At 37.3% G+C, this 25,127-nt stretch overlaps 3 protein-coding genes across 3 annotated transcripts; 1 reads left to right on the top strand and 2 right to left on the bottom strand.

The window, feature by feature from the left end:
- Positions 1-1,467: 1,467 nt before the first annotated feature.
- Positions 1,468-13,205, bottom strand: LOC131797247 (medium-chain specific acyl-CoA dehydrogenase, mitochondrial). Its single transcript, XM_059114864.2, has 17 exons — positions 13,108-13,205; positions 12,487-12,519; positions 11,970-12,042; positions 11,363-11,460; positions 10,947-11,016; positions 10,709-10,809; positions 9,636-9,716; positions 9,060-9,137; positions 8,784-8,836; positions 8,193-8,295; positions 7,401-7,472; positions 5,263-5,331; positions 4,858-4,953; positions 4,482-4,574; positions 3,483-3,566; positions 2,792-2,863; positions 1,468-2,197 (listed from the first exon to the last, which is right to left on the bottom strand). The coding sequence occupies exons 1-17, from the start codon at positions 13,153-13,155 to the stop codon at positions 2,117-2,119; spliced, it is 1,305 nt and encodes a 434-aa protein (XP_058970847.1). The 5' UTR covers positions 13,156-13,205; the 3' UTR covers positions 1,468-2,116.
- A 796-nt stretch (positions 13,206-14,001) lies between these two features.
- On the top strand, positions 14,002-17,118 carry LOC131797244 (SNARE-associated protein Snapin-like). The gene is made up of 4 exons (XM_059114860.2): positions 14,002-14,173; positions 14,688-14,734; positions 14,840-14,958; positions 16,406-17,118. The coding sequence occupies exons 1-4, from the start codon at positions 14,031-14,033 to the stop codon at positions 16,487-16,489; spliced, it is 393 nt and encodes a 130-aa protein (XP_058970843.1). The 5' UTR covers positions 14,002-14,030; the 3' UTR covers positions 16,490-17,118.
- Positions 17,119-17,602: 484 nt separating this feature from the next.
- LOC131797243 (glycine receptor subunit alphaZ1) lies at positions 17,603-24,649 on the bottom strand. The gene is made up of 9 exons (XM_059114859.2): positions 24,570-24,649; positions 23,739-23,833; positions 22,651-22,718; positions 22,222-22,439; positions 21,710-21,792; positions 20,914-21,060; positions 19,530-19,744; positions 18,541-18,693; positions 17,603-17,976 (listed from the first exon to the last, which is right to left on the bottom strand). Exons 1-9 carry the CDS (start codon positions 24,632-24,634, stop codon positions 17,623-17,625), a joined length of 1,398 nt encoding a protein of 465 aa, XP_058970842.2. The 5' UTR covers positions 24,635-24,649; the 3' UTR covers positions 17,603-17,622.
- Positions 24,650-25,127: the final 478 nt, after the last annotated feature.

Raw genomic sequence — 25,127 nt, 5'->3', positions numbered from 1 at the left:
TCAAATATTCATATATTTACCGGGCGCTTTCAGTCAGCACTGATCAGCCCATACGGATGAAAAAAAAAATTACGCTTGATTTTCATTTGGGCTGATTTGCTACAGAAAATTTGTTTCCATAGAGTTGACAAAATCGGAAGTTGGTATGTTCACTAAAGAGTGTTTTGATGACTTCGCTGTAATTGCGTAGCTCCGCTGAGGAAATCCACCACGTTTTAATTCACCATAGAAACGATACCAAAAAGGTGGTTCACCAGATGAAATGAGGTCCGCCCCTAAAACCACTTAAATTATCAGACCTTTTGTTGAACGCTGGAGGTGCGATACAAAAAAAAAAAAAAGATATGGGGAGATAAGCAACGCTTTTGTAGGTATCTGAAGCAGGTTTGGTCAATATGTTTTTATGATTGCCGATGTTTTTTTCATCACTCGCGTATGTTTTAGTTCCATATGTATTAGTGTGAGCAGCCATCACTGTTAGCGACACGTGTTATGATATCAAAAGAACGCCCACATTGCAGCCTATCACATTTCATTGTACAGTTCAGTTGCTACAGAATTTCAAACGACTCGCCCACTCAACTCACGCGTCTTTTTATTGGCAGGTATACTGTAGAAAGCATCACTCTTCGAATAACGTTTTAATGGTTTTCTATTGGCAAGTTAATTGTATGGCGAGACTCCATTATATCCACAAAACGAAAAGACCTCTATGTTGGGGATGCTAATGTAACATAATTTGTCGCTTTAATTACCACATGTGCATCAAAAATAACTGTTGTCTTAATTCCAAGAACTATACTTTTCCAGCACCTTTTTTCTTTAATAGTCTAACTTTATTGCTGTCCCAATGAATAAATAACTTAATGTTTTAATCCAGATTCCTAGCCATGGTAACATATTGAAAGAGCTAGCGGCTTACATGTTTCATTGCCACACTGAGGAGAATGATGGGGAACTGCATATAAACAATTAACAGATAACATATTTCGCTATCAAATGTTAATTAAGTCAACAGCAAATTGTCTGCTCCGGGAAGGAGGGGCTGAATGTGGCTGAACCAACAAAGAAATATAAGTGCCTCGTGTGCGTACTGCTTCATTGTTCTTCCTCTTTTGAGAAATGAGAAACACTCACATACGTGGGTGGTATCGCCAGCGGTCAAACATTGCAAGTTGCTGGTGGAAGCCATTCCATTTGTGTTTGCGTGTAATGTTAGATGAGCCTATGAATACGTTTCTGGTAGAGACTTAAGGCGTATACCCACCATGCGCGATATTTGAGGGATCTGATCGCATTTAATCAAAGGAAGCTTCTGGAAGATTTCATCCAAATATTGCAATCCACGCACTTCAGTACGCCGGTGAGATTTGGGATTTTCGTATACGCACGTAGTTTGAATACTTAAAAGAATGCATAGTGAAAGTTTAACTTATCAAAATATGCAAGAGTAATAGACAAGAAACATTATAACTAATAGTTTTTTAGTTTATTTAGACCCAAGCTTACAGACTGAACTCAAAGAGAACCTCACAGCACCTAACTGGTCTACACCTATGAGAAACGTAAACAACCTCTCGAACGAAGATTGTTCCTTGCAAAGAGTCTTAAGTTAATATTTACAGTGGTCATCCCTTGGAAAATTAATTTCATTAATAAGAGGTTACATCGCGCGTTTCTTTCAATAGTACTTAACAAGGGTGTTTGAGCATTAAAGTAGCTCGTTTTCAGCGATCAAAAAGATATCCCTGAATAAATCACCGGGAAGCCCTAAATAACAGTAGAAATACCACAAGGAAAGTTAGGCTTAAAAAGAAAAATCTTAATTGAGACAAAAAGTTTAACTCTGTTACCGTGTTTTCTTCTCAGTTGTAACGAAAGTTTAAGACAAACTATTGTAAATACACTACTTACATGTAGTTTTAAACTAATCCACTCCTCTTGATGACTAGTGGTTTTAAAAGAAGTCTCAAAACAGGAAAGCAATATATCATTAATTTAAAATTTACGACTTAGAGAAGGGGGAAAAAAAACAGTTTAAACGACGATTAACCAAAGTCCGTCTCGTTAACTTTATCTGATAATTGTGGCGGTTATCGGAGAAAGAAAATCCTTTCTATAGAGCATTCATCTTAGCCTTTTCAATGAGTTCTCTTCCAATGATCAATCTTTGAATCTGCGCTGTACCTTCATAAATCTGAAAGAGAAGAGAAGATCGTTTGGGCAAGAGCGACCTTACGGCATCTTCGACATCAAAATTTGAATTCGTCCCAATCAGGCTCAAGTGCGACCTTACGGCATCTTTGACATCTAAATTTTGAATTCGTCCCAATCAGGCTCAAGTGCGACCTTACGGCATCTTTGACATCTAAATTTGAATTCGTCCCAATCAGGCTTGGCGATCTTTGAGATTGTAAACTTTCAGCGCAGTTCTGCCAACCTTGGCTGCAAAGTGCTTATTTTTTTTTTTACCACTGCTTAATTAGAGAACTCGTTATTGTAAAGATCGCTTTCATATTCATTTCTTAATCCGCAGTTCACATACACTTGTATATGATTTCCATATATTCACAGTCATCGAAAAGTGCATTATCCTAAAGGGATCTCTAAAGGGATCTTAGAAACAAGGTGGTCGCAGTTCAGTCAGTTATTTCGTTATTTTTTGTACCCACTTTCAATTCCAGTAGCTTTAGCCGAAACGGACGAGGAATGGAAGATGTTATAAATTAACTGATGTAAAAATTTCAGCACCAAAAGCAAAAGGGGAAAAAGCGAAAGTAAAAAAACTTACTTGAAAGATTTTAGCATCTCTCATCAGCTTTTCAACAGGGTACTCGGTGTTGAATCCAGCGCCACCAAAAATCTGCGACAAAGAAAATTAAATATGCTGCTTCATTACTGGATGACAGCAAGCTGGGCCATTACGGAATAAACTAAAACAACTACTCTGATGTTGATGTGAGAAGTTTACGAAACGGGTTTCTTTGGCTCAGTCCGATACCATGTGATAATTCGATTCAAGTGTACGTTGATGGCGTTTTCTGTCATAAGATGTTGCGATGTGATTCTTGCGCTTAAATGCGCGCTACAACCTCGGTGTATTCACCCAAAACTATATGACTGAACTTTTTTTATTCGGAAGACAAGCATGGATATGTCGAAAAAGTTTGTATTACTCGCAGTAAAGATCGATATAAACATATTTTTATTAGAAATGTTTCAAATTGTCTTTGTTGTAACGGAAATGGGCAACTTAAAGCGATTTTAGAAGTTAGGTCTTTGACTTTTACCACAAACCCTTCAAACCGTTGAAATTCAGCAAAAAGAACAATTTCAACGAAAATTAACTTTGATTTTGAAATCAAATATTTTGTCATTCCGGAATATTAAAAAATAGGAATTGTCACTTAGTTTATGTGGGTTTCCTGTGCCATAACCTGCACTAAAAAGTACCATTAGGAAATAATTGTCCTCCATATTACCTGAACGGCATCTGCAGCACATTTGTTGGCAACATCTCCTGCTAAACACTTAGCGACGGAGGCGTAGTAAGTGTTACGGCGGCCCTGACAGACATGAAGGATACATAGTTTTGATGCACAATCACCCATGTGAATCAAACCTTTCTTAAGATGCGTAAGAGTTGCTCGAGGCTACGCCTCGAGTAACTCTTACGCATCTTTCGTGCTCTCCAAACTTCCCGCGTGCTTCATATCTCGATGAACGCACAGCTGACGTATGAACTGATTGTTTTATAACATTTTCAACCCGATGGAAAATCTTTTTCTCGAGGGATTTGTTTGATGACGTCATGAGCGTGCACAAAAGGAATATGAAACACGCTCGCGCAATTGAATTTACTAGCTATGTTATTATGTAAATTGGCCACTGCAGAGAGTTTCTACAGCTGATGGTTTAAGCGTTAACCCCATGTCCGAGACTCGCTCTGACGAAGGGCGAAATGCTCGAAACTTCAGCTTAAGAAACTCTACGGTAGCTAATTTACATTTCCAACTCAGTCGATAACATCAAATTTCCTTATTAGTCAATAAAATGTATGTTAGCTTAAATCATCTTTAGGAGATAGGGATTTAAATTAAATGTCAATAACCACATCTCATCAAAATTTAAAAAAAAAAAAGTAAAATATTTCTTCATCCTACAAACTTTTGTTAGCGACTTCTTGTTTACTGAGTAGACTCAATTAAGCCGATTTAAAAAAACAAAAAGGTCCAAAGCAGAATACAACATAGGCAGCAAACTTTATAAAGGTTAGGTTTTATCTCTCTTTCCTCCAAAAAATACAGCGGATGTTTCAGGGCTCTCTTAAAACTAGCTATGCTAAATGTGATGTCCCTGTTTAAATATTATTTAAATAAATAAATAAATAAATAGACTTTCGTCGAGTATTCAGACCGCTGTCCATCAAATACTCCTAACAGAATGAATCTGGTTTAGTAATGCACTGACAGTGAACAAACCTGGTCTACTTCCCAAGCTGCGCGCCGCGTTGCCAGTCGGGCTGTTTCGATACCAATGGCCATGTCAGCTAACATGAAACTCACAGCTTGATGCTAAAGATCAAAATAAAAGAGAACAGTTAAAAAAACTAGGCACTAATTAACCGTTCATAAAGGTAACAAGTAATTGTTTGAGATAAATTTGACTTATTTTCTTTATCTCTTGAAAGGTTTTCATGTTTTCATTTGCTTAAGAAGGCATCATGGATATCCGATGAAAACAAAAAAGCGTGACCAAATGTTTGGGTATTTGTGTTTCGAATTCTGCATATCATCGTCTTTTCACCCCTGTCTCCTTCACACTCACGATAAAGAGGGATCCTAGGAATCAGCATACCTGAGCGATGGGTCTGCCCATGGTTTTCCGTTCCAGTGAGTATTTTAGAGCCTCTTCCATGGCTCGCTGTGCAAGACCAACAGCGCTAGAAGCGACCTTGAAAACGGAAAACAAGCGTAAGTTAATCGTCCTTTTCTTGATGAGTTGTTGATGATTATGGTAGAGACTAGAGACTTGAGACTTGCTTTGAAACTGTGGATCCAGCTTAAATACTTAATAACACATACAGAGCTTACCAATTCATCCAAATGCAATGCATGTAACTCTCAGATTATTTTCAAAGAACCCAAGACGACTAGTCAAGTAAGGAAAACCCTATTTTATTTCAATCAACTTTTACACAAAAACCACGCTAAAATGAAAAAAAAAGATACCTCGACTGGTAAGCCGGGAAAACAATCTTACCGGAGGGCGTGTCTTATCAAATGCTCCCATGGCAATCTTGAAACCAATACCTTCTCCACCAAGAACGTTCTAACAAATTAATAAACAAACAGAAATACATTATAATTCAGTAATCAGTGGAACTTGGTTAAATCAGTAGAAGGAAGCAATGGAGAAATGTAACATTCATTCTCCCTTTGTGAGTGGTCTACAAAACATGCACCTCTAGGCAATGCCAAACCAAACCAATCGCGACGTCTAATGCACTCATTTTCCTGCGTGCGGTGACATGAGTCCTCAGCGGCTTCTTTTTTTATTAATTTTTTCGTGTTTTGATTGGCCATTGTGATAATTCAGGATTTTCATTTACTTTTGAAGTAGACGGGCACTGCCTTGTGAGTAGGCAGGTACACTGTATAAATGAGGGCCGAGGGCCTGAACCCCTAGGGGGAGTCTGGGGGCATGCTCCCCCCCGGAAACTTTTAAAACTTAAGTCTCCCAGAAACGCATTTTCCTGCAATCTGGCGAAGAAATCTACCTAGAGTGATGCATACTTAATCTGATTACAGTTAAAATAATGGTAATCTGAGAGAATTTGTTTATTTCTCTACACAGCTATAGCTACATCAAAACACTGTTGTTGTTATCAGAGCTTCCTTTCTTCTTACCATTACAAGTTAACTTTAACTTATAAACTGATGAAGAGTGAAACTGACGACACTTTTTGTAGTTTATGAAAACTCAAAGTTAGAGCCGTAATCATTTACGTTAATTCCTTTTGTCACCATATATCACCCAACAGTTAAAAATTTAAAACAGATATTGATGGAACATGGGAGTCTGATACAAAATCAGCCCTTGCTGAAAACAATTTTTACAAAACCTCCAATGGGCTTTATCTTGAATAAAAATTAAATTGGAACAAAGTTTCTTTCAATTTCTCGGAATATTTGAGCTTTAAAGCCAACTTTATGTTGGCTTACTAAGAAGCCGTAACGACATTCGTCTCCTGTTGTTTATTTTAAATTCTGAATTGTATTTCAGAAAAATAAAAAGTGTCTTATGAACAGTTTAAATAATGGAAAGCATAGAAAGCGTACGTAATTTTTCGAAAAACCTTTTCACCGGCTGTAATCCAATTAAAACCCGAAAACACAAATTTAATTTTTCTGGTCATTGCACTTGACTTTTCATGTGCAAACGAGTGCTTGCGTGAGTTTTACTTTTGTTTGCCATGATGACTCTGCAGAACGCACTTGCTTTAATAACACGTCACGTTTAAGAGTTATGTAATAGCTAATTAGGCACTTTAAGGCCTATTTACACGGCACGACTTTGTCGCATGCGACAAGCTTACGACAGGCCTACGACATGACTTAAGAGTCGTAAGCGAGTTGTAGGTTTGATTTACACGAAACAATTCGTGTCGTAAGCCTGTCGTAAGCTTGTCGCATGCGACAAAGTCGTACCGTGTAAATAGGCCCTTAGAAGGAGACAGTTCTAAGAACGCTATTAGGGACCTTAAGCAGTCAGGACGGCAACGCCAAGGAAGACTTCGATTAAAAAACGAATTTCTGCCTATAATTAGAATTTCAACAATGGCTGCACGTGTTTACCGTCTCGTCCGGTACCACTCCTCAACTTCAGCATAACGTATCAAAGAAGCGTCGAGTTCCAGTAGAAATTAAAATAATTTGCCGTCGCGGTTTCGGTTCGCAGACGACGCAAATTGTGGTGATTTCACGTTGTTGTTTTGCATAGGACGGCTCAGAAATGTACAAACGCATGAGCTGAGCTATTGTTCTGACCATTATATCTTTTGTTTTTCCATGTCCTCGTTGCCGTCGCGTGGTTTGCTTAAGGTCCCTATGATCGCGCAGCGCCTTACTCCTCAGAGTAAATTTTATTTCCACAATCTGATGGCATGTAATTGATAAATAAGTGCAAGTGTTTTACTTACAGGGAAGAGTTAATATTTAGCTGAAGTTGATGATTTTTTTCATGACAATTTTCTTTTCTTAATTTTGCACTTTAAGTAGCCGGGTACTCTGTTCAAAGTAGACGGGTGCTGCTACCCGGGACCCGGCTCCCAACAAAAACCCTGGATAATTTCGTTTTGAATCCGCATGCGCTCTGTAACGTCAAAAAACAAGGCTCACCTCCTTAGGAACAACAACATCTTCAAATGTGATTCCACGAGTATCAGAGGCTTTCTGACCCATGTTCCATTCCTACAGGAAAGTAATGACAAAAAGAACTGTTACACAGACGCATACTGCAATCATAAGGACTACAAGAGTGGAGTTTATTGGACGTGACCAAGGATCATGACTATCATGACTAACGCTCGAACTGTCAGCCTTTAAACTCTTTACGATGGCCAATTTACGTTTTCAACTCAGTTGTCAGCAATAAATGACCTGTTACACTCTCCCACTGACGCACCACCACACTTTCTTTAAAAACTAACATCCTTCATTCATGATTGAGGAAAGCCAGCCACACCAAAAGGAATGTTTAAGAATTAAGGATGGTTAAATTAAGAAAGGTTACAAGGTGCAACAAAGCTTGCAAAAACAAGTTACATTTACAGTCGGCTCTTTGAAAGCTAAGAGTATTATTTATATTATACTAGCATACAGTAAACCCCATTGCTCTACATGGTACATTATAAATGATATTTGTTAGAACAGTTAAATGTGTCATTTTCCTTGTGGTTATATTTCGTACAGCAATACTGATACAAGCATTTGGTAAAAGGAAATTGTTTGCCAAAGTTGTGCATCAAATTGCACATCCTTTACCAGTTGTACATGAGCTTAACAATAATGAACTAACAATGAGCTATCTGAGAGGACAGTCCATACTAAATGATCTACACAAGTAATGCTGTGGTTACAGCTTCAGTTTGAAGATTCCACCAGTGATGTGGAGTAAAGCTTTCAATTCACCTTCCTTCCTACAGTTACACCAGGAGTGTCCCTTTCCACAATAAAGCCTGTGAATGCTTTACCAGCTCCAGCATTTGGGTCAGTTCGTGCCAAAACAAAATACCTGAAATAGCATGAAGAGTATGGACCACCATATAATTCCTCCATAGCCAATCAGAATAGATTGAAGTATCTTAAAATATATGTACCAAATGTGTGTAATTTTACTTCTAAGTGTTTGAAGGCAAGTAACTGTGACTTGTGTATAGTAATGGCGCATGCAACAGGAGACCTGAAGAGGATTGTTACTAATGGCATTGACTGACTTGGCAACAACCTCAGCAAAGTTGTGTGAGAGAGTTAAGGAGTTGTTTTAAATTGTCATCTGTTGATTTTCTCACAAATTTTTATTAAGGAAAACAATTGTGGCACAATAAAACCGAAGGTTCTTAATGATGCACTATCAAACCATCATCCACCTAAGATGTCAAAGTATTGTTTGTTACATTGTTGTATCTGCTACACCATAATAATCAAGGGTTCTAATGAATTTGATAAAGAAATGTAAAGCTGGTGTAGGGTTGAATTACTCCATAGAGACTGAGTTCTTACCAATTGGCAACACCTCCATTGGTAATCCACATCTTCTGACCATTAATTACATACTAAGGAAAAAAAATTTAAAAAAGAAGAAGTTATAGAACAGAGTATGAGAATCAAATCATATGTTTACAATAAGTAACAGAGCAACACTGTTTAGGCAGTCCTTTACATTGTATCCTGAATACTGCTGTTGATGTACATGTTGGATGTTCCAGATATTGAATCTAAGATAAAAAAAAAAAACCACATATATTGTAAATGCTAAGAGCAGAAGCATTTATTTACTTCATCTCCTTTCTTAACGGCTTTGGTCCCAATTGCGGCCACGTCAGATCCTGCACCAGGCTCAGACACGCAATATGCCTAAAGAGAAGAGTAAATATATAATCACAAGCACCAATTGTGGTTCAGTTACCTTAATTTGGTGCTTATTGATGAGTGTGAGGCAACACACATCACCAGTAACTTACATTGCTGGCTAAAATCATTACCATAATCATCAAAGTGGAGGTGAATATTGATGGATATTTACTGGACCGTGATGAAGAAAGTAAAAATCCACCACTTTCATGGGCACTGAGGTGAAAAATTGTTTCCAATATACCACACAGATACCAAACCATATTCTTTCACTATACTAAAAAATGGTTGGAAATATAAATCTTGACACGCAATTTTGTCTAATCAGCTGCTCAAATCTGAGTAGTACTTGCTATTCACTTCCAAACTGACCAAACAGTACTATTTACTTGTGTGGTATATAATAAAACTACATATAATTCTACAGTGAGTTAAATTTACATGTGGACTTAACATATTTAAAAGTTATGAATACATGTAAGTGAAAGTTGATATACATACAGCCATCAGAGGTTCTTCCATCATACGACCAAGGTATTTTGCTTTTTGTTCTTTATTTCCAGCTAGGATGACAGGCATTTCCTGTGTGAGATGGCAGAGAGTAAGGAAAAATCATCACATTGAAGTGCCTGTGATTACCAATAAAATTGGATAATCCCTGATAACATGATTTTATCTCATGCACTCATTTGAAAAATTTTTCACTCCAAACAAAGCACCAGACACTTTATGTTTCTGAGATAAAAGTTACTTCTCGCCTATGTTAGGACAAGAATAATTTTTTCTAATACCGTAAAATTCCGAAAATAAGCCCCTCCATGTATAAGCCCCCCCAGCAAAAATACCTCCTATAATAAGCCCCTCTGAATATAAGCCCCCGTGGGCTTGGATTTGGAAATTATCCACAATTATACAAACCAAAGCAAACTACACATAATCACCATTATCAGGAAGCCCTTTTTAGTCATAAAATAATGATTCTATGCACTAAAGCAATGTGGTCAACAAGTGTTGAAGTTTATTGTCTTTTATGCAGTTCGCTCTTCACTTGTGCTTTGAATTCCTTCAGTCTGTAGACAAAGTATTTGCAAGGAAGTTTGATCCCACCAGCCTGAACCCAAACTCCCTCTGGTACTCCTCAAGCAATATGAGCTTTCATAGTTATCATGAACTTTGAGCCTGAACTACGTTACTGTTTTTACTGAATTTCCATCCTAATAAAGTTTATTGCAATTGTGTTTTAAGTTGGCATTTTCAGTGTGATTAAATTGTTACAAATTTTTTAACCAAAACCCTAGTATTACCAGTTGCACATTCAAAAATTTTGACACAAATTTCCCTCCAATTATAAGCCCAGCCAATTGTGAAATGCAAATTTCCCTCCTATAATAAGCCCCTCTGAATAAAAAAAATAAGCCCCTCAAAAAGGTCCTTTGAAAAATGTAAGCCCCTGGGCTTATTTTCAGAATTTTACAGTATATGAAAAATATACATTTAGAAAGAATATGAATAAAAATGCTTTAAATAAAATAATTTAAGTAAGGATTATTTTTCAGTAAAAAGCCACCACTTACTGCCAAAGAGTTTGCTTCAATAGCAGTTTGAATTCCAGTACATCCATATGAGAGCTCCTCTGTAACTACGCAACCATCAAGAACACCAAGTGCAGGACCCCCTTATAAGAATTAAAACATGCATTATCAGTGAGTCAACAATTCCTGCACACAATGATATTGCAAAGCTATGATAAGAAGTTAAAAGTACAGCTTAAAAAACACAATAAACTAAATTTTGAATCCAACAGGCACTCACCATACTCCTCTGGAATATGACCATTTATGAGTCCCAAAGCATGAGCTTTCTTGATAATCTCCCAAGGATACTGAGGAATACAAAATGAATGTCATGTACCATCCCTAATAGATGTACAGCAGTCATGAAAGTCATGTTATTTGCAATATCTAATGTGCTCAAGCAACAATTAGCGGGGAATTTTGGACTGATGTGTAATAGATTGTACTATTGATGCACAACAAGTATATATATTCAGCTTTAGTGTATTTTAGCTTTAGTTTATGTATTCAGCTTTAGCGTATTTCTATATGGAGTGTAATATATCAATGTACTATTGACGTATGACAAGTACATGTATTCAGCTTTCGTGAACATCCTTACAAACTGTACTATCCAGATACATGTACAGTTGTATGTGTTTCAAGGTATCTTACCTCACCAGTCTGATCATGATGGGCAGCAACTGGTACGATTTCCTCACGGGAGAACTTCCTAGCCATTTCTTGAAGTTGCTGTAACTCTTCAGAAAGTTCTAATGGCAAAAGAATGATGGATGTGTTAATGAGTTTCCAAACCTTTTTCATAAAATAGTATGGTAAAATAAGAGGGGAAAACATTAATATTACGTGTCTCTTCACAGATTAAACTTCACTATTATCATAATTGGAGCAGTTTTCAAATCAGGGTGACAATAATCTGTCAATGTACTGTTTTTACCTCTATATGCTCTGTGAGAGTTCAAGAAAACTTTTGCCTCCTTTCTACTCTGCTATATAAATCTCATTAACAACAATTTGGGATGCAGGGTGGGATGCAATTTTTCAATTTTATAATATTTCATTAATTACTTGTAAATCATTGTGTATTATTTTTCTAATAATTTTTCACTAATTGGCCCTCTACCGACAGACCTAACCTGTGAGCACATCTATATACAGAGTTCAACAACCATATTGAAGACATATATGTATCACAATCATTTTCTGTTAGTACTGTGTTTATCCAGTACAAAATGTTCAAAACAAAACAATAATAACTCACCAAATGAAAGGCCAGAATTGAATGTTGATGCCTCCAACTTGATGGCTGATGCTTCTGTACTAAGCTTTGCTCTCTTTCAAAAAAAAAAAAAAAAGAAATCAGGACATCATTAAGTTGAAGTCCAACTCCAATAAGCTTTAAGGACCAAGGATTGCAACAAATTTTGGCCCTGGACCTAGTTTAGCAAAGCTGTTTTCTAAAGCATCTTTAAATTCCCCAAGGATATCAAAATCAGTCTTACTGTTAAAACTAGAAAAATAGATTCGAATAAATTTACATGAACTTTAAAAAACCCATCAACGGCTGTGTTCATTGTATGTCTAAGATATAGCTTAAATTAGCCTTACTTTAATCAACTCGCTTCAAGGTTCCAACCCACAGTCATGAAAAGTGATCATGCAGTGGACTGGTTTGTTATCGACTTCAATCCTCTTCACGACATGTCCGCTTCCATCTCAGGCAAGAATATTTGCTCTAAAAAAAAATTTAATGTAAAGTCGAAAGCCAAAATTCTTACCAGAGCAGTGACTCCAGCAGAAATAATTCCCCTCTGAAAGATAAAAAACCATGGAACATTGAAACAAAAATTATGACTTCTATCTCAAAAATGCAGACAGCTGAGCCCTTGAACTAAATGCATGTCAGCCCTAAACTTAACCAAGAAATATAGTAACCCATCAAGCCAAGAGGACTTGGTTGGCTATTCATTCCTTGTTTGAAGTAGGCTAAAGCTCGGAGAATTTGTCCACTTAAAAGCCAAATTGATTTTTGGAATCTCTTGACATTTCTAAACAAACATCTGATTTTCTTAGGAAGTTTGAGAGAACCTTTTGGTGGAAGTCATGTGAAAATTTCTGACTGACAGGCATTTAGTCACAGCGTTTTGGGAAAATCAAATCAAATGAAGGTAACTGTTAAATTGTTTCCTCAGAAATTTGGGCTTCTACTCCGACGATCTTACCAAAGTCTTTGAAACTGAACCATTCATGACGACTTTCGTAGTTAACTTACGTAATCGATTGATTTCGTAAAGAGATTTCTCTACTTATCTGACGATCGCGGGTCATTTCATCGATAACTACCCACCCTGAGTTAAGTCTGATTTATTCAGTTTATTCTATGCCACTGGATGTCTTACCTGTAGTCCAAAACCACCATTCCGTCGGAGAAAACTCAGGGAAGCCATGTTCACTTGTATTCAAGAAGACAGCGTACAAAGTTCAGTACAGATCGAGGTCATAAAGGAAAAACAATAGAGAGAAGACTGGTACCTAACAGACGGTAAGACCACCACAGGGGACGAGGGGTGGGTGGGGATACTTCCCAATTATTTATTGCGCGCCTTCCTCCGAAGAAAAAAGTCATCGAATAATTTTTTGTAGACTTTCATTAAATGCCTAATGTCTGTTTCGAAAAATGCAATAAAAATATAGATCACCGTACTTGACTGAGAGATACGGGCCAAACTTACCCCGTTTATGCCTGAACTTGCACTAATCACGTGCGTCATTTAATCGGTTCACGGTAATATTTTGCGGTAGCGGGAAGCAAGGGTTATGACAGTAAAAGTTAAAATAACTTGATTGGTAGTAAGTCTCGACGTATAGGATAATTTGATGCATAGTTTGTGGAAAAATCACGCAGTTTTAAACAACATTGACTCAAAACGTTCCTCGAGTCATTGCTTCCAAGGCCATAATTTGTGTCTTCAAGTAATGGCCTTCGTGCACGCTTTTAACCATATCTTTCTCTTGCCTTCGATGATTTTTTAAAAATTTTTCCAATTTAAAGGGGGAAATTTGTATACCAAAATTATGCAATAAAAGAATACCGCGCTTGTTCAAGAGCTTAAGACCATGGTACCTCATTACCTCGTCTATTGATTGAAAAACAATCCCATGTTGTCGGAATGCACACGCGCTTATTCGCCTTTGACCACTTTGCAAATGTATGACCATCGTTTCTCGGTCCCAGACCTCGTCGCTTCCCCCCAAAACCGCCAAACGCTCTCGAGAACTGAGCTTGGGATGTCTGTGCAGACACTGTGTCGCTTAAACAAAGATGGCGGAGAAAGTGGCCGATACGAAGGAAACGAAATCAGCCGTAGGATCAGGTGAAGGCCATCAAGACGCTTTCAGGGAGGGCATTCTGCAAATGTTTCGACCGGCAGTTGAAGAACTGGACAGTAAAGCTCTAAGTGTGAGGTACTAATGGCATTGAGAGGGGTTCAACATCTTTCCTTTCCTTTATCTTTGCAAGCCATACTTACATTAAAAAAAAAGGAAAACAGACCCAAAAGCGAAGATAGACTCAGAAAGAGAGAGAGAGGGAGGGGGGGGGGGGGGAGATCGATCCTACTATGATTAAAGAATTTTATCTTTTAAATGTTACAGACAATCTGTTCGTACTAAATTATGGTACAATGGCCAAATTAAATAATAGGATTTCTGTAACGTCAAGATTTTAACGTTTCTCGGAAAGAAATACCACACAGTCAAAAATCGTTAAATGTGCTACTCTGAGTGCCTTAACACGAAACTCCGCGTTAGTAATAGGTGAAGGGGCAGAGTTAACAAATAGATTCCAGGTTTTGGTGCATCTGTTCAGTAATACAACACAGATGACATCAAAATGCAGTAAGAAAAAAAAAAAGTGGCACACAAGTTACAGCTTTATTTAGCCCAGGATAGCCATCCAATGATCAATTTTTATTTTCAGAAAAAGTCAAGTTGAGTTACGGGAACAAATTGACAAGTTAGCACAAGGTTAGTGTAAGTTTTAAATGTTGTTGAATGAATTATTTTGATCAGATGGTGTAATTGCACCTCATCTTTCATTATTTAAGTTGTGTCTGGTAATCTTTTGTCTAGATCTGCATAGATTGTCTGAGCTTCAAGAGTTCCCAATTGACCTCGAACCATATGTAAAGAAACTGATGAATTCAAGAAGAAGAGTTATGTTGGTAAACAACATACTACAAAATGCTCAGGTACTGGAATCTACACACTCTTGCATGACTTTGCACATAAACACAGATTTTGAATTAATTTAGCAAAAGATTGTCTTATGCTTGTGAAATGCAGTTCATGGCCATTATGACACTGTATCTGATGCCTCATGCAAACTTGTGGCAAGTGACTCCTTGGTGAATGCAGTAATCAAATTTTAGCAGAGCCACTGAGCTATTGATAACATACTATATTTATTTGGCTATGAGCCAAGACCCCAAACTTTGTACATGTAGACTCTGCATAATGAGAATCAAAATTAAATCGAAAACACCTGGCTATAAGCTGAGACCCATTCATTATCATTGAAAAAAATCACATTAATTGTCATAAATGAGGCTTAAACAATGGTGATTTAATATGTAAAGGACAAAAAAGCTAACTATTAAATTGAAAAGCAATGAATCAAAACTCAGATGAATTAATGTGTGTTGAGACACGGATGCAGTTCGAACTACCATCCAGTCGCACTCTTGAATTGGAATTAAAAGTTAATAACCAATGATTGCATATTGTGTTTCTTTACTTTAGCTTGGCTTATAAGTAAATACATCCCAATTTAGTAGAGTTTCCATGCACTGGAAAAATTTTTTTCAAAAACTTTCGGCTATAAGCTGAGACCCCCTCTAGAGCCTAAATTTTAATTCACTTCAGTTTTAATCTGTGTAAAAATTGCTTGGCTTATAGTTGAATAATTACAGTACTAAAAAAAGTTGCAAGGTTCATAGTTAACTTGGAGTAACTTCTTTTGTGTAATTATTGCCCATTCTTATTGAAGAGAGAAGATTAAGGTCACAAGAGCTCACTTAAATCTGTTTAAAAATTACATCCTTAGTACTAGTATCCATTTTTATGAATGAAAAGGACTTGGTTGGCTCAATTTCATTTTTGCCTTCAAGTCTAGTCTTCATTCCTCCTTGACAAGAGACATTTTGGCAAGGCTGTTGATAACTTTGAAATTAGAAGGCATACAAGAAATAGTAGGTGGCTGGATTGTCATGGAGGCCATATTGTTTTGTCAGTCAACATGCAAGCCTGAGAACTGTTCACACAAAATGTCCTAGGCATTCAGTAAATTTTGTGCATACATTCTAAGAAATCGTGAAGATGGAATTGATTGACATAATAATCTTAACCTGTTATCAGTACATCGTGCATGCTGTTTCACTCAAAACTGGGAAATGGTTACTGTCAGTACAAATATCTTTGTTTTACATATGCTAATGTGAAGTTTACGTAGATAACACTTGTCACACTTGACCATCACTGATCCTTTCTGATAAAAAGTCACCTATGTGGTGTTTTTATACCATTATGATAGGAAATTATTATTTCAAGATTTAACAGAGAGAGTTATGGGGTTTAGTGGATTTCTTTGGTGCCTCACACTTCAATTGATAACAATTTGAATTTTAACATTTTATTTAGGAAAGACTTGGAAGGCTTCATCAAAGTGTCACAAGAGAGACTGCAAGGAGGAAAGCTCTGCTGGAACCATCTGAGTTTTCATGATAGTGTCAACTAAAATATACAGTACAAGGGTATTAATGGACAAATATTGGATGGTATACTTTTATGAATAGTTGTAGATATAATTATTAAAATTTCTTTAAAAACAAAAAATAATCATGAATGCACAACACATATTAAAGTGAATTTGAATCATGCTTAATTGCATTATTTGTGAACCATAAATTCCGAAGAAGCTTTTTTTTATGTCAGTAGGACACTGCTAACATGAACTTGCAGAAGATCCAATTTTCCTCTACCCCAATTTTTCAGTCATTTACTCTCAGCCAAGCCGAAACCCCTATGAACTTGAACTTTACTTGTTTCCCTTGGAAGTTCAGGCAGGATTCTACCCCTGAGAATAGAAGAAGTTAAAATATGAAGGGTTTTCAGTTGGACAGTCTCTATATCATGGACACTTTCAAGATGCATGGTTGAATTAAAGGTACATGTGAATTTTTTCTGTGGCTTTCATTGTGCGAAGCTGTTTGGATATACGTCACAACATGTTTCAGTGTGTACGAATTTTGTAATAGATCGTAAGTTTGTAAATAAGACATAACAGTGAATATGAAAGCAGTCTTGGTAATGATACTTAATACTTAATTGCAACTTTGTTTACTGATGAAAATTTTTACTAATGCTCCACATGCATCATGTACACTACCTTTGGACTGTCAGATTTCAAATTTTTGGAAACTTGTAGTACTGTTACTAGTAGAACAGAGATCAGACACATATTAGATAAACATGCCCACACAAAGTATCAAGAAATCCCATTTTGTGGAGTCTGTCACATTCATCCTTTGACCCTTTTTGAGAGTGACTAGCATCTAAAATCTCCTCACAATATTACACATTTAGGTTACAAGAATAAAGGAAATGATTACTAACTAAAGAACCTCTTGATTTACACACAACTTCTCTTGACAGAACTGTAGGAAATTTATATAAAATAGTATGGAAAATATGTACACTGATGTTGAGGGGTTGTGTTGTCCGTTGTAGATTTTCTTTAGTGGCACAATTCACTTGGCAGCTTAAACCATGCTTTGTTTTTGTGAAGTTTAGAACTCTCGGCAGAAAGACGTAACATTATATAATGCGTTTCACTCCATTTATAACTAGGCCTGGTGCTACATGATATAATCAGGAAAGAAGAAAAGTGTTAACCAATAAAACAAGTTGAAGGTAAAGAATACAAACGAAAACAGCTTGAGAGAAAACTCATCGACGCCAACGATAAAAGCTTCGCGATAAATATATTCCTGAACACCGTTCCAACATTTCCCACAATTACTTGGCGTCTCGGTTTGTGGAACATGCATCCCCAGGTTCTCGTCCGAGCAGCATTTTAAACACTTTCCATTTGTGAGGCTAGCAGATTTTGCTCTTCCGTTCCTGAATGCATGGATCACGTTTTCTTCGAGTGTCACCGCTGGCTGCTTGCGTCTTCTACTACCATTACCTTGTCTCACACTTTCAGCGCACTGCAGAAAAAAGAGCGCATCCGTAAGAATTGCATATAACTATGATGTATGGTTGAATTGGACTAAGGAAACAGGTTAAAGTACATCAATCGGGAAATAGAAACTGAAATTTCAAGTAATAATGAAAGAGAGAGAGTTAACGTTTTGAAGTGCGTATCTGTTTGATGTATATATGAAGAGAGTTTTACAATTTAAAGTTTTTGTCTCTCGTTTGTGAAATCGTAGGATAGTTGTAGAACATTTGGAGAGGTATTTTTTATGCGCAACCTGTAACCTACGATTGACATTTTTGCTTTAAAGTACTTCTGTCACTTAAAAAAGCGATCGGTTCCACTTCAAAACGGTTTGACCGACAGGAAATTCACGAGACCATACTAACATTCATTTTTCCGAGGTATTTTAGAACGAATGTGTGAATTAAACCTTGTTAGAAACCGTTTCTTAAGTTTTCCCAAACTTTCAGGATTCTTTGTTATGTTTCGACTGTGCAATGTTGTTACTCTGATTTGGCCGGTTACGTGACGCGTTTGATTCGTCTGAGTTATGTTCTTTCCTAGGTTTTACCTTGTCTGTGAAGTTCCCGACTTCCTTCTTTCTTAGCTCAAATTTTCGTTTTCCTCGATCAAGAAGAAGCACAATGGCATATTCCACCAGGGAACAGAACACGAACAGGAATGATACAATCAAGTACTTGTCAATAGCTTTCACATAATTTACCTCAGAGGTAACATAAAATGGCTTTGTTAGTAAAGCTGAAAACAATTTGAGCTTCCAATTACTTCCGCTACAATTTCTTCAAATGAGATTGGTGTATTTAGCTGCTTTATTTTTGACTACTTATTCTGTAGAGTTGTAATCGTACACTGGAGTCGATCACACAGTTGGCCGTAAGTGGACACCTGTAATCAGACTGTCAAAGCAGCCAATCATACTAAGTCCACTAAGCTAAATCCACCAATCATAGAACTGATTACAATAGCCACAGTAACAACCACTTGCCCACAAAACTGGGGAATTTCCAAAATATAGGAATTTTTCGCCTCATATAATAAATATTGAAAGCCCTCTCTAATAAATGTAATATATATTTTTTTTTTCAGAAATTGTAATGGTTATAATTAATTGGAACAGGAATTCGTGCCATTCAATTTAGTCGCTAACAAGCGAATATGAACAGTTAATATTCTCCTGGTCTGTAATTATACTCGTGATTGACAAATCAGACTTCCGCATCGCGGTCGTTCGATTTTGTAAACACTCGTATGACTTATACAGACCGAATTAAATTCCACTCGGACCTGTTACCATTACATAACGCTAAAACTGAGATTTAGTGAATTTTGCGGGAATTTTCAGCCGGTTTTCGATAGAGCTGAACAAGCTGTGACAAGGCTTTATAGTTGCATCTGTGGGTGTCCACATGGATTTTATTATATTCTTGTCATCACTTACTGGTCAACCTTCTCAGAAAACCCTCCCCCAATCCTTCACTTCTTTAGCTGCTACACTATTGCTGTTTTTGTAGTTGTTTTTGTTATATTTCAAAGCCCTACCTTGGGCATGGCATTGTTAGACATTGTAAGAATGGTTACTATAGTGAGCACTGACGTCACTCCCAGGGTGACTCGGGCAGGAGACTGGTTCCGAGGCAGTAAAAAGGTAAGCCAAGAGAGTGTGACAATAAGGGCACTGGGTCCGTACAGGTGAATCACTTGGTAACTGTACAGACGCTGTAAGGTGAATGAAGCTTTCACTCCCGACCAGTTACCTTAACAAAAATATCAACAGCTCAAGCTTTGTAGTGGCAAATATTAGGGAGAAAATATGTCCAGAGGGGTTCAGGGTAATTTAGAGACAAGTGTCTACCGTAAACCTACCCACACCGACAAATACCTCGCTTTCGATTCTGACCACCCTATTTGCCATAAAAAGTCTGTAGCCAGAACTTTACTTAGGAGGGCTGAATGTCTACCATCTTCACTCGATTCGAAGGCTGAGGAGAGGAAATATGTTGCCAATGTCCTAAAGGCAAATTGCTATACAAAAACTTTTCTCCGTAACTGCCAAAAACCAGTTACAAATAGTAACGCTGTTGATGAAAGGGAACCAGCGACTGGGTTTGCAGTTATTCCTTACATAGAGGGTGTTACGGAACCCATCAAGAGAAGTTTGAATAGCCACAACGTTAAAGTTGCTCAAAAACCTTTTCAGACTTCGGGGCATATTTTCGCCAAACCTAAGGATCCTGTCACGAAAGAACAACGAACCGACGCCATTTATTCTATTCCTTGCAATGACTGTGACAACGAATACATCGGAAAGACCAAACGTCAGTTTGGTACACGGTTAAAAGAGCACCAAAAATCGGTTTTTCTTTGCAAAAAGGAAAATTCAGCTTTATCGGAGCATACATGCCTAACTAACCATACAATTGGGTGGGATAATTCTAAAATTGTCACCACTAATCGGTGTTACCACCAGCGCCTTTGTTTGGAGGCTTGGTATATTAACTCCGCCCACGCTCCTTTAAATCGTGACGATGGCGGTTTCCTTCCTGACGCCTATTTACACCTCGTCAGAAAAAAAGGCTGCTAATTAGTGATCATATAAAAAGACCTCTTGTTGCAGCGTTTAGATCACCCCTGATGAAGGCACTAGACAGGAGTGTCGAAACGTTGGGTCTATGAATTGTAACTTCTTCAGTTACATTCATTGAATCTGCAAACCAGAGTAGCATCAAACTATGTCTGAGAAAAAGTTTGATAACTTAAGGTGGGTTGAAATGATATTTCTTGGTGGTGTAGCTCTGGTTGTGAAAACTTTTTAAACATTATTAGCAACATCATGAAAAAGAACGGTTAGCATTAGCAGTTGCACAACGAGAAATACCTTATTTATTGTTGAAACGTTACAGCTGATGATATCATAAATACTCACCAATAACATAGGTGGTGTATAATGAGGACAACTGCAACTTGGTGAGTTTGAACTGAGGTAACATCTTCATGTCACTCGGTACAAAAGACATGCCATCCTCGCTGTCGATTTCCCACTTGTAAGCAATATTGTTCATATCATAACCATCTTCCGAGATAAAACACAGGGAAATGGTATCTTTTGCTTTAATTAGTAAGTGACCAGTGTAAAACGGTATGTTCAACCCTTGAAATATTTATCAGGGCACTCACTGTTTAAAATTTGATTTTCAAAAGAGGAGAGGGGTAACTCAGGGGATGAGTTTCTAAAGAAACTGTGGTGCTGCGTCGGTGGGAGAGTATAGCGGGTAATTTAGTGTTAACAACTGAGTTGAAAACGTAAATTGGCCACCGTAAAGGGCAAAAAACCTGACGTTTCAGGCGTTAGCCCTTCGTCAGAGCGTCAGAATTACCAAGTAATTCACTTATCAAAGGGTAACTCAGCTTGTTATAAACTTCTTCCTCTGTGCCGTGTTTTAATTAACTCAGTTGCATAAAGTTTGCTCAAGTCATAGTCGCCTGGTAGTTAGTGCGAGTCCTCAGTGGTCAGAACATTGTGAACAGTACTCGCGAAGGACACTTTGTAAAAATTAATATCGGTCAACCTTTTGGAAAAATTGACGACTTTCGCAGTTGGAACTTTAAGTGGAACAGCGTCCCATCAGGACTCAAATGTTCTCAGATACTAATAAATGATATTCTAAATAGCAACAGATTATTAGCGTAGGAGATAAACAAATACAAAGAGTTAATCTTACAGCTTTCGATTATCAGAGGACAGTGCTGAACATCCATAGGGTAAAGTCTGAGATCCATTGGACAAGAAGCTTTTAAGGTCACTCTGAAAGAATGTAATGATAACAAGCGAAAGAAATGCCTTCCTTCTTCTCTTTCTCCTTTAATTCCGTATGATTTGTTCAGTTTCTCTCGTACAGTTCCCTAAAGAGGCCACTACTAACTATTAATTTCCTTCATTACTTTAGTAAAGTGATGCACAATAGCGGATCCTACGTCACTCGAAAGGTATCGCTCAAAAATGCCATTTTTAAAATTGTAAGGATGTGAAACCGTTTTAACAAAATATTCCCAAATCCTGACGATTTTGATGTGCTTTCATTCAGAAGCGCTTCTCTCCAGCTCTGGCTCTTTTGTAATTTTACAAGGCTAAGCTTATTTGAAGGGAATGAAATCTTATCGGATTTAACAGCTATCTTCATGTTAGAGCGAAGAGATATCAAGTTCGTAGCCACGGACACTGGTCACTCATTACCTGGCGTTATAATCCACCAACCCACCCGGGCCAATGGTGATCATCATATTTTGAGTGGTGACGTCATGAAAGCTTGCATCCTTAGCATTTTTAAAGTAGCTATCAGGCAGCCATATGTGGGAGATAACAGTGTTGCTAAGAGACAATGTATCACGGAGACCATGGTCAAGCCTCGGATCTGTCCACCTTTGACGGAGAAAAATGTCTAAACCAAAATCCTGAGGAAATTCAAGAAAAGAACAATTGGATCATTGTGGTCAAGCATGCATCCCGAGTTGATTGATGTAATCTTTTTAAAAAAATCTTAGAATTTAGTTCACACGCAGTATTCCCACTACCAGAATGTTACTGATTACAGTTGTTCTTCAGGCCATCCAACTGTTCTGGCTACAAACAAGGCAAATAAAAATGGCAAGTTGCCCTACTTACCATGTCCATTACGTTAATTGCGTCAATTGCTACTACCCAGAATCCCACTTTAACAGTCACTGGCTTTTCTACAAACAAGATATTTATCAATGATTATCAGTTAAAGCTGAGTATTAAAAAAGTTCCAAGTGCATTAAGCCTCTGCACAATGACCCACTCTCACTTACCTACCACGGTGCCCCCTCCACCTCCCCTCTCCGTCCACCTCTTAATCCTCAGTGTAATAGTGAGTGAGAGTCCTTAACAATCGTAAAAACTTTGTAACACCGTGTGCTTATTAAAACATGTACCAAAACACAATTAATCAGCATTTATTATGCATTTTGGGAGTAAACCGTCTGTCTCGCAAAGTCCTTAGTGTGAAACACAGGTTGTGTAAACATAGTGTTGCAAAATGAAACAAATAAAAAAATAAGCAAACAAATACAGTCGAACCTCCCTTTGTGACCACCTCTCGTTAGAGACCACTTTTTCAGAATACTTAAAGTTTCCGAGTCAAATCATTAGAAGTAGAACCCAAAGTGAGCGACCACCTCTCGTAAGCGGCCACCTCTCATAAGCGACCAATTGAGATGGTTGTCACTGTTTTCAATTGTTTTAAACCTCATTCGATCATTTGGCTGACCATCGCCTTTATCTCTCACGAGCGGAAACTGAAAATTGTTTCGACAGATGTCGTAAAAAAGGAGCCATCGGAAGTGTTTCCTGAAATAGCTTTACGTCGTGAATTTCTGCATGTGCTCCGTTCCCGGAAAAATTTGGACAACAACAACACCGGCCACTTAGATTAACAAACGATCCAAGTTTCTTTCAGGTAAATTGTCCCAAACGCTGTGTTCAATAATTTCCGAGAAAAAAATAATCATCATGAGTCCTAAGATTTGATTTTCATTGAATAAGCCACTAAAAGTTATTACAGAAGGTTTTGATAAGCGCTAACGAAGGGGTCCGATCACCATATGCAAATTACCCGAAATATAGACCCCCGGTGGCCCAGACATGGTAGGCGAGCACCACCTAGCGACCATATTTCGAACGGTCAATTAAGGGAGGTTTGACTGTATTAAGATGTCATTACAAAAACTTACCGTTGAAGTAGGGACGGAGTCTGGGATCATAACGAGGACGTTTGAATAGTGAATCCAGTCTCTGTGTCATAGTGAGGTTTGATAGCTGATATTTGCTGTATATTGTTTAGAATAAAGGAACATAATGAAATGATATATAAGTTAAAAGCGGTGTAATTGAGGGGACGGGCGCGTAAATTATTCCACGATAGAAATATTGATTAAGTATTTGGAAAGAAAGGTAAGTTGATTTGTTAATGAAGTTTTGTTTACTAGTTTACGAAAGAACTGCAAGTTTCTATAAATTCGCCACATCGGGTCCCAGAAGAAAGTTACCGTCCAATTTCGTTCTATTTAAAGGCAATTGTACCGTCTATCATTAAAAACACAAAAATGCCCATGCAATTAATCAAGAGTTGATTTTTTTCATTCATGATGTTCATGTAGGTTTAAAACTTTTATTTAAACCTATAGTGAAATCTAACTATTTACAATAAGTTTTCAAGTACGCCGTTTTTCTTTCGTTCTCAAAAATTTGGATCGTAAAACGTACTTGTTCACTAATCGTATGATTTTAATTTATTTCGTCATGCTTATTTCAGGTCGCTTCAGAGCTAAAAGGCAGTATAGATAATTTTGAAATGAGTTCAAATCCGATTTATTAATATTTCAAACATGTGGATCAGGTCGTATGAAATTGGTTATATATCATTTCAACTAAGAGAATGAATTTTCGTAATACAAATTCACACAGATGAAACCAACTATTATTGGCATTGCACCCCTTAGAGCAAACACAACATTAATTTCTGCCACAAACCTCAACCATTTCAAAAAAAATCTTGAAGTTACCTTTCAATCGCATCCGAAAACATCATCAGTAAAAATAGTAGACAAAATGTTATGTGGATACCCATGGCGCAACCTTCCAATTCACCTGCTTGATTCTTAATGAAGAGAAACTATCGCTTCTGTTTTAAATGACCTATTTAATGTTCCGCTAAAATCAAGAGTGATAAATAATTCATTGTCGTAGCTTCTCTGCCAAGACAATTGATCACCGTGATAATATCAGCACCTGAAAAGGACTCTTAATCAAGCAATGTACATGTAGTGTAATGATCATCGGAAAGCAATGGGGAACATATTTAAATGAAAGGAGTTTTGAAGAATTTCTGTGTTCACTAGCCAATTAGCGTGTTTTCACATGGATAAACTCGTCGGGAATTTTCTCAAAATCTTTTTCATTGGAAAGATATAGAAAACGCTTTTGGAAAAAATTAATGAGCTTCATTGTAAGGCGAGGTTAGATCTTTTGGTTTGTTTTCATTCCAGTAGGGAAGTTCTAACAATCATGGGGCGATTTAGATTGTAACTTGATTCGATATTTTTTTTCTTTTAACCTTTAAA

The sequence above is a fragment of the Pocillopora verrucosa genome, chromosome 4, assembly GCF_036669915.1.
Source record: "Pocillopora verrucosa isolate sample1 chromosome 4, ASM3666991v2, whole genome shotgun sequence".
NCBI classification, from domain to species: Eukaryota; Metazoa; Cnidaria; class Anthozoa; order Scleractinia; family Pocilloporidae; genus Pocillopora; species Pocillopora verrucosa.
The sequence above is the reverse complement of the archived record's forward strand: the minus strand, read 5'-3'. Positions and strand labels throughout refer to the sequence as shown.

What these genes read in the sequence shown, in the direction of transcription:
- LOC131797243 (XM_059114859.2), bottom strand. Translation starts at nt 24,634, where the DNA reads ATGGGTATCCACATAACATTTTGTCTACTATTTTTACTGATGATGTTT. An exon ending in TTTTCGGATGCGATTGAAAG is followed by an intron (nt 23,834 to 24,569) that starts GTAACTTCAAGA and finishes AACAATATACAG; the next exon opens with CAAATATCAGCTATCAAACC. An exon ending in CAATTAACGTAATGGACATG is followed by an intron (nt 22,440 to 22,650) that starts GTAAGTAGGGCA and finishes GAATTTCCTCAG; the next exon opens with GATTTTGGTTTAGACATTTT.
- LOC131797247 (XM_059114864.2), bottom strand. Translation starts at nt 13,155, where the DNA reads ATGGCTTCCCTGAGTTTTCTCCGACGGAATGGTGGTTTTGGACTACAG. An exon ending in CTGCTGGAGTCACTGCTCTG is followed by an intron (nt 12,043 to 12,486) that starts GTAAGAATTTTG and finishes TTTTTTTGAAAG; the next exon opens with AGAGCAAAGCTTAGTACAGA. An exon ending in GTGTAACTGTAGGAAGGAAG is followed by an intron (nt 7,473 to 8,192) that starts GTGAATTGAAAG and finishes ACTTTCCTGTAG; the next exon opens with GAATGGAACATGGGTCAGAA.
- LOC131797244 (XM_059114860.2), top strand. Translation starts at nt 14,031, where the DNA reads ATGGCGGAGAAAGTGGCCGATACGAAGGAAACGAAATCAGCCGTAGGA. An exon ending in AATTGACAAGTTAGCACAAG is followed by an intron (nt 14,735 to 14,839) that starts GTTAGTGTAAGT and finishes TCTTTTGTCTAG; the next exon opens with ATCTGCATAGATTGTCTGAG. An exon ending in ACATACTACAAAATGCTCAG is followed by an intron (nt 14,959 to 16,405) that starts GTACTGGAATCT and finishes CATTTTATTTAG; the next exon opens with GAAAGACTTGGAAGGCTTCA.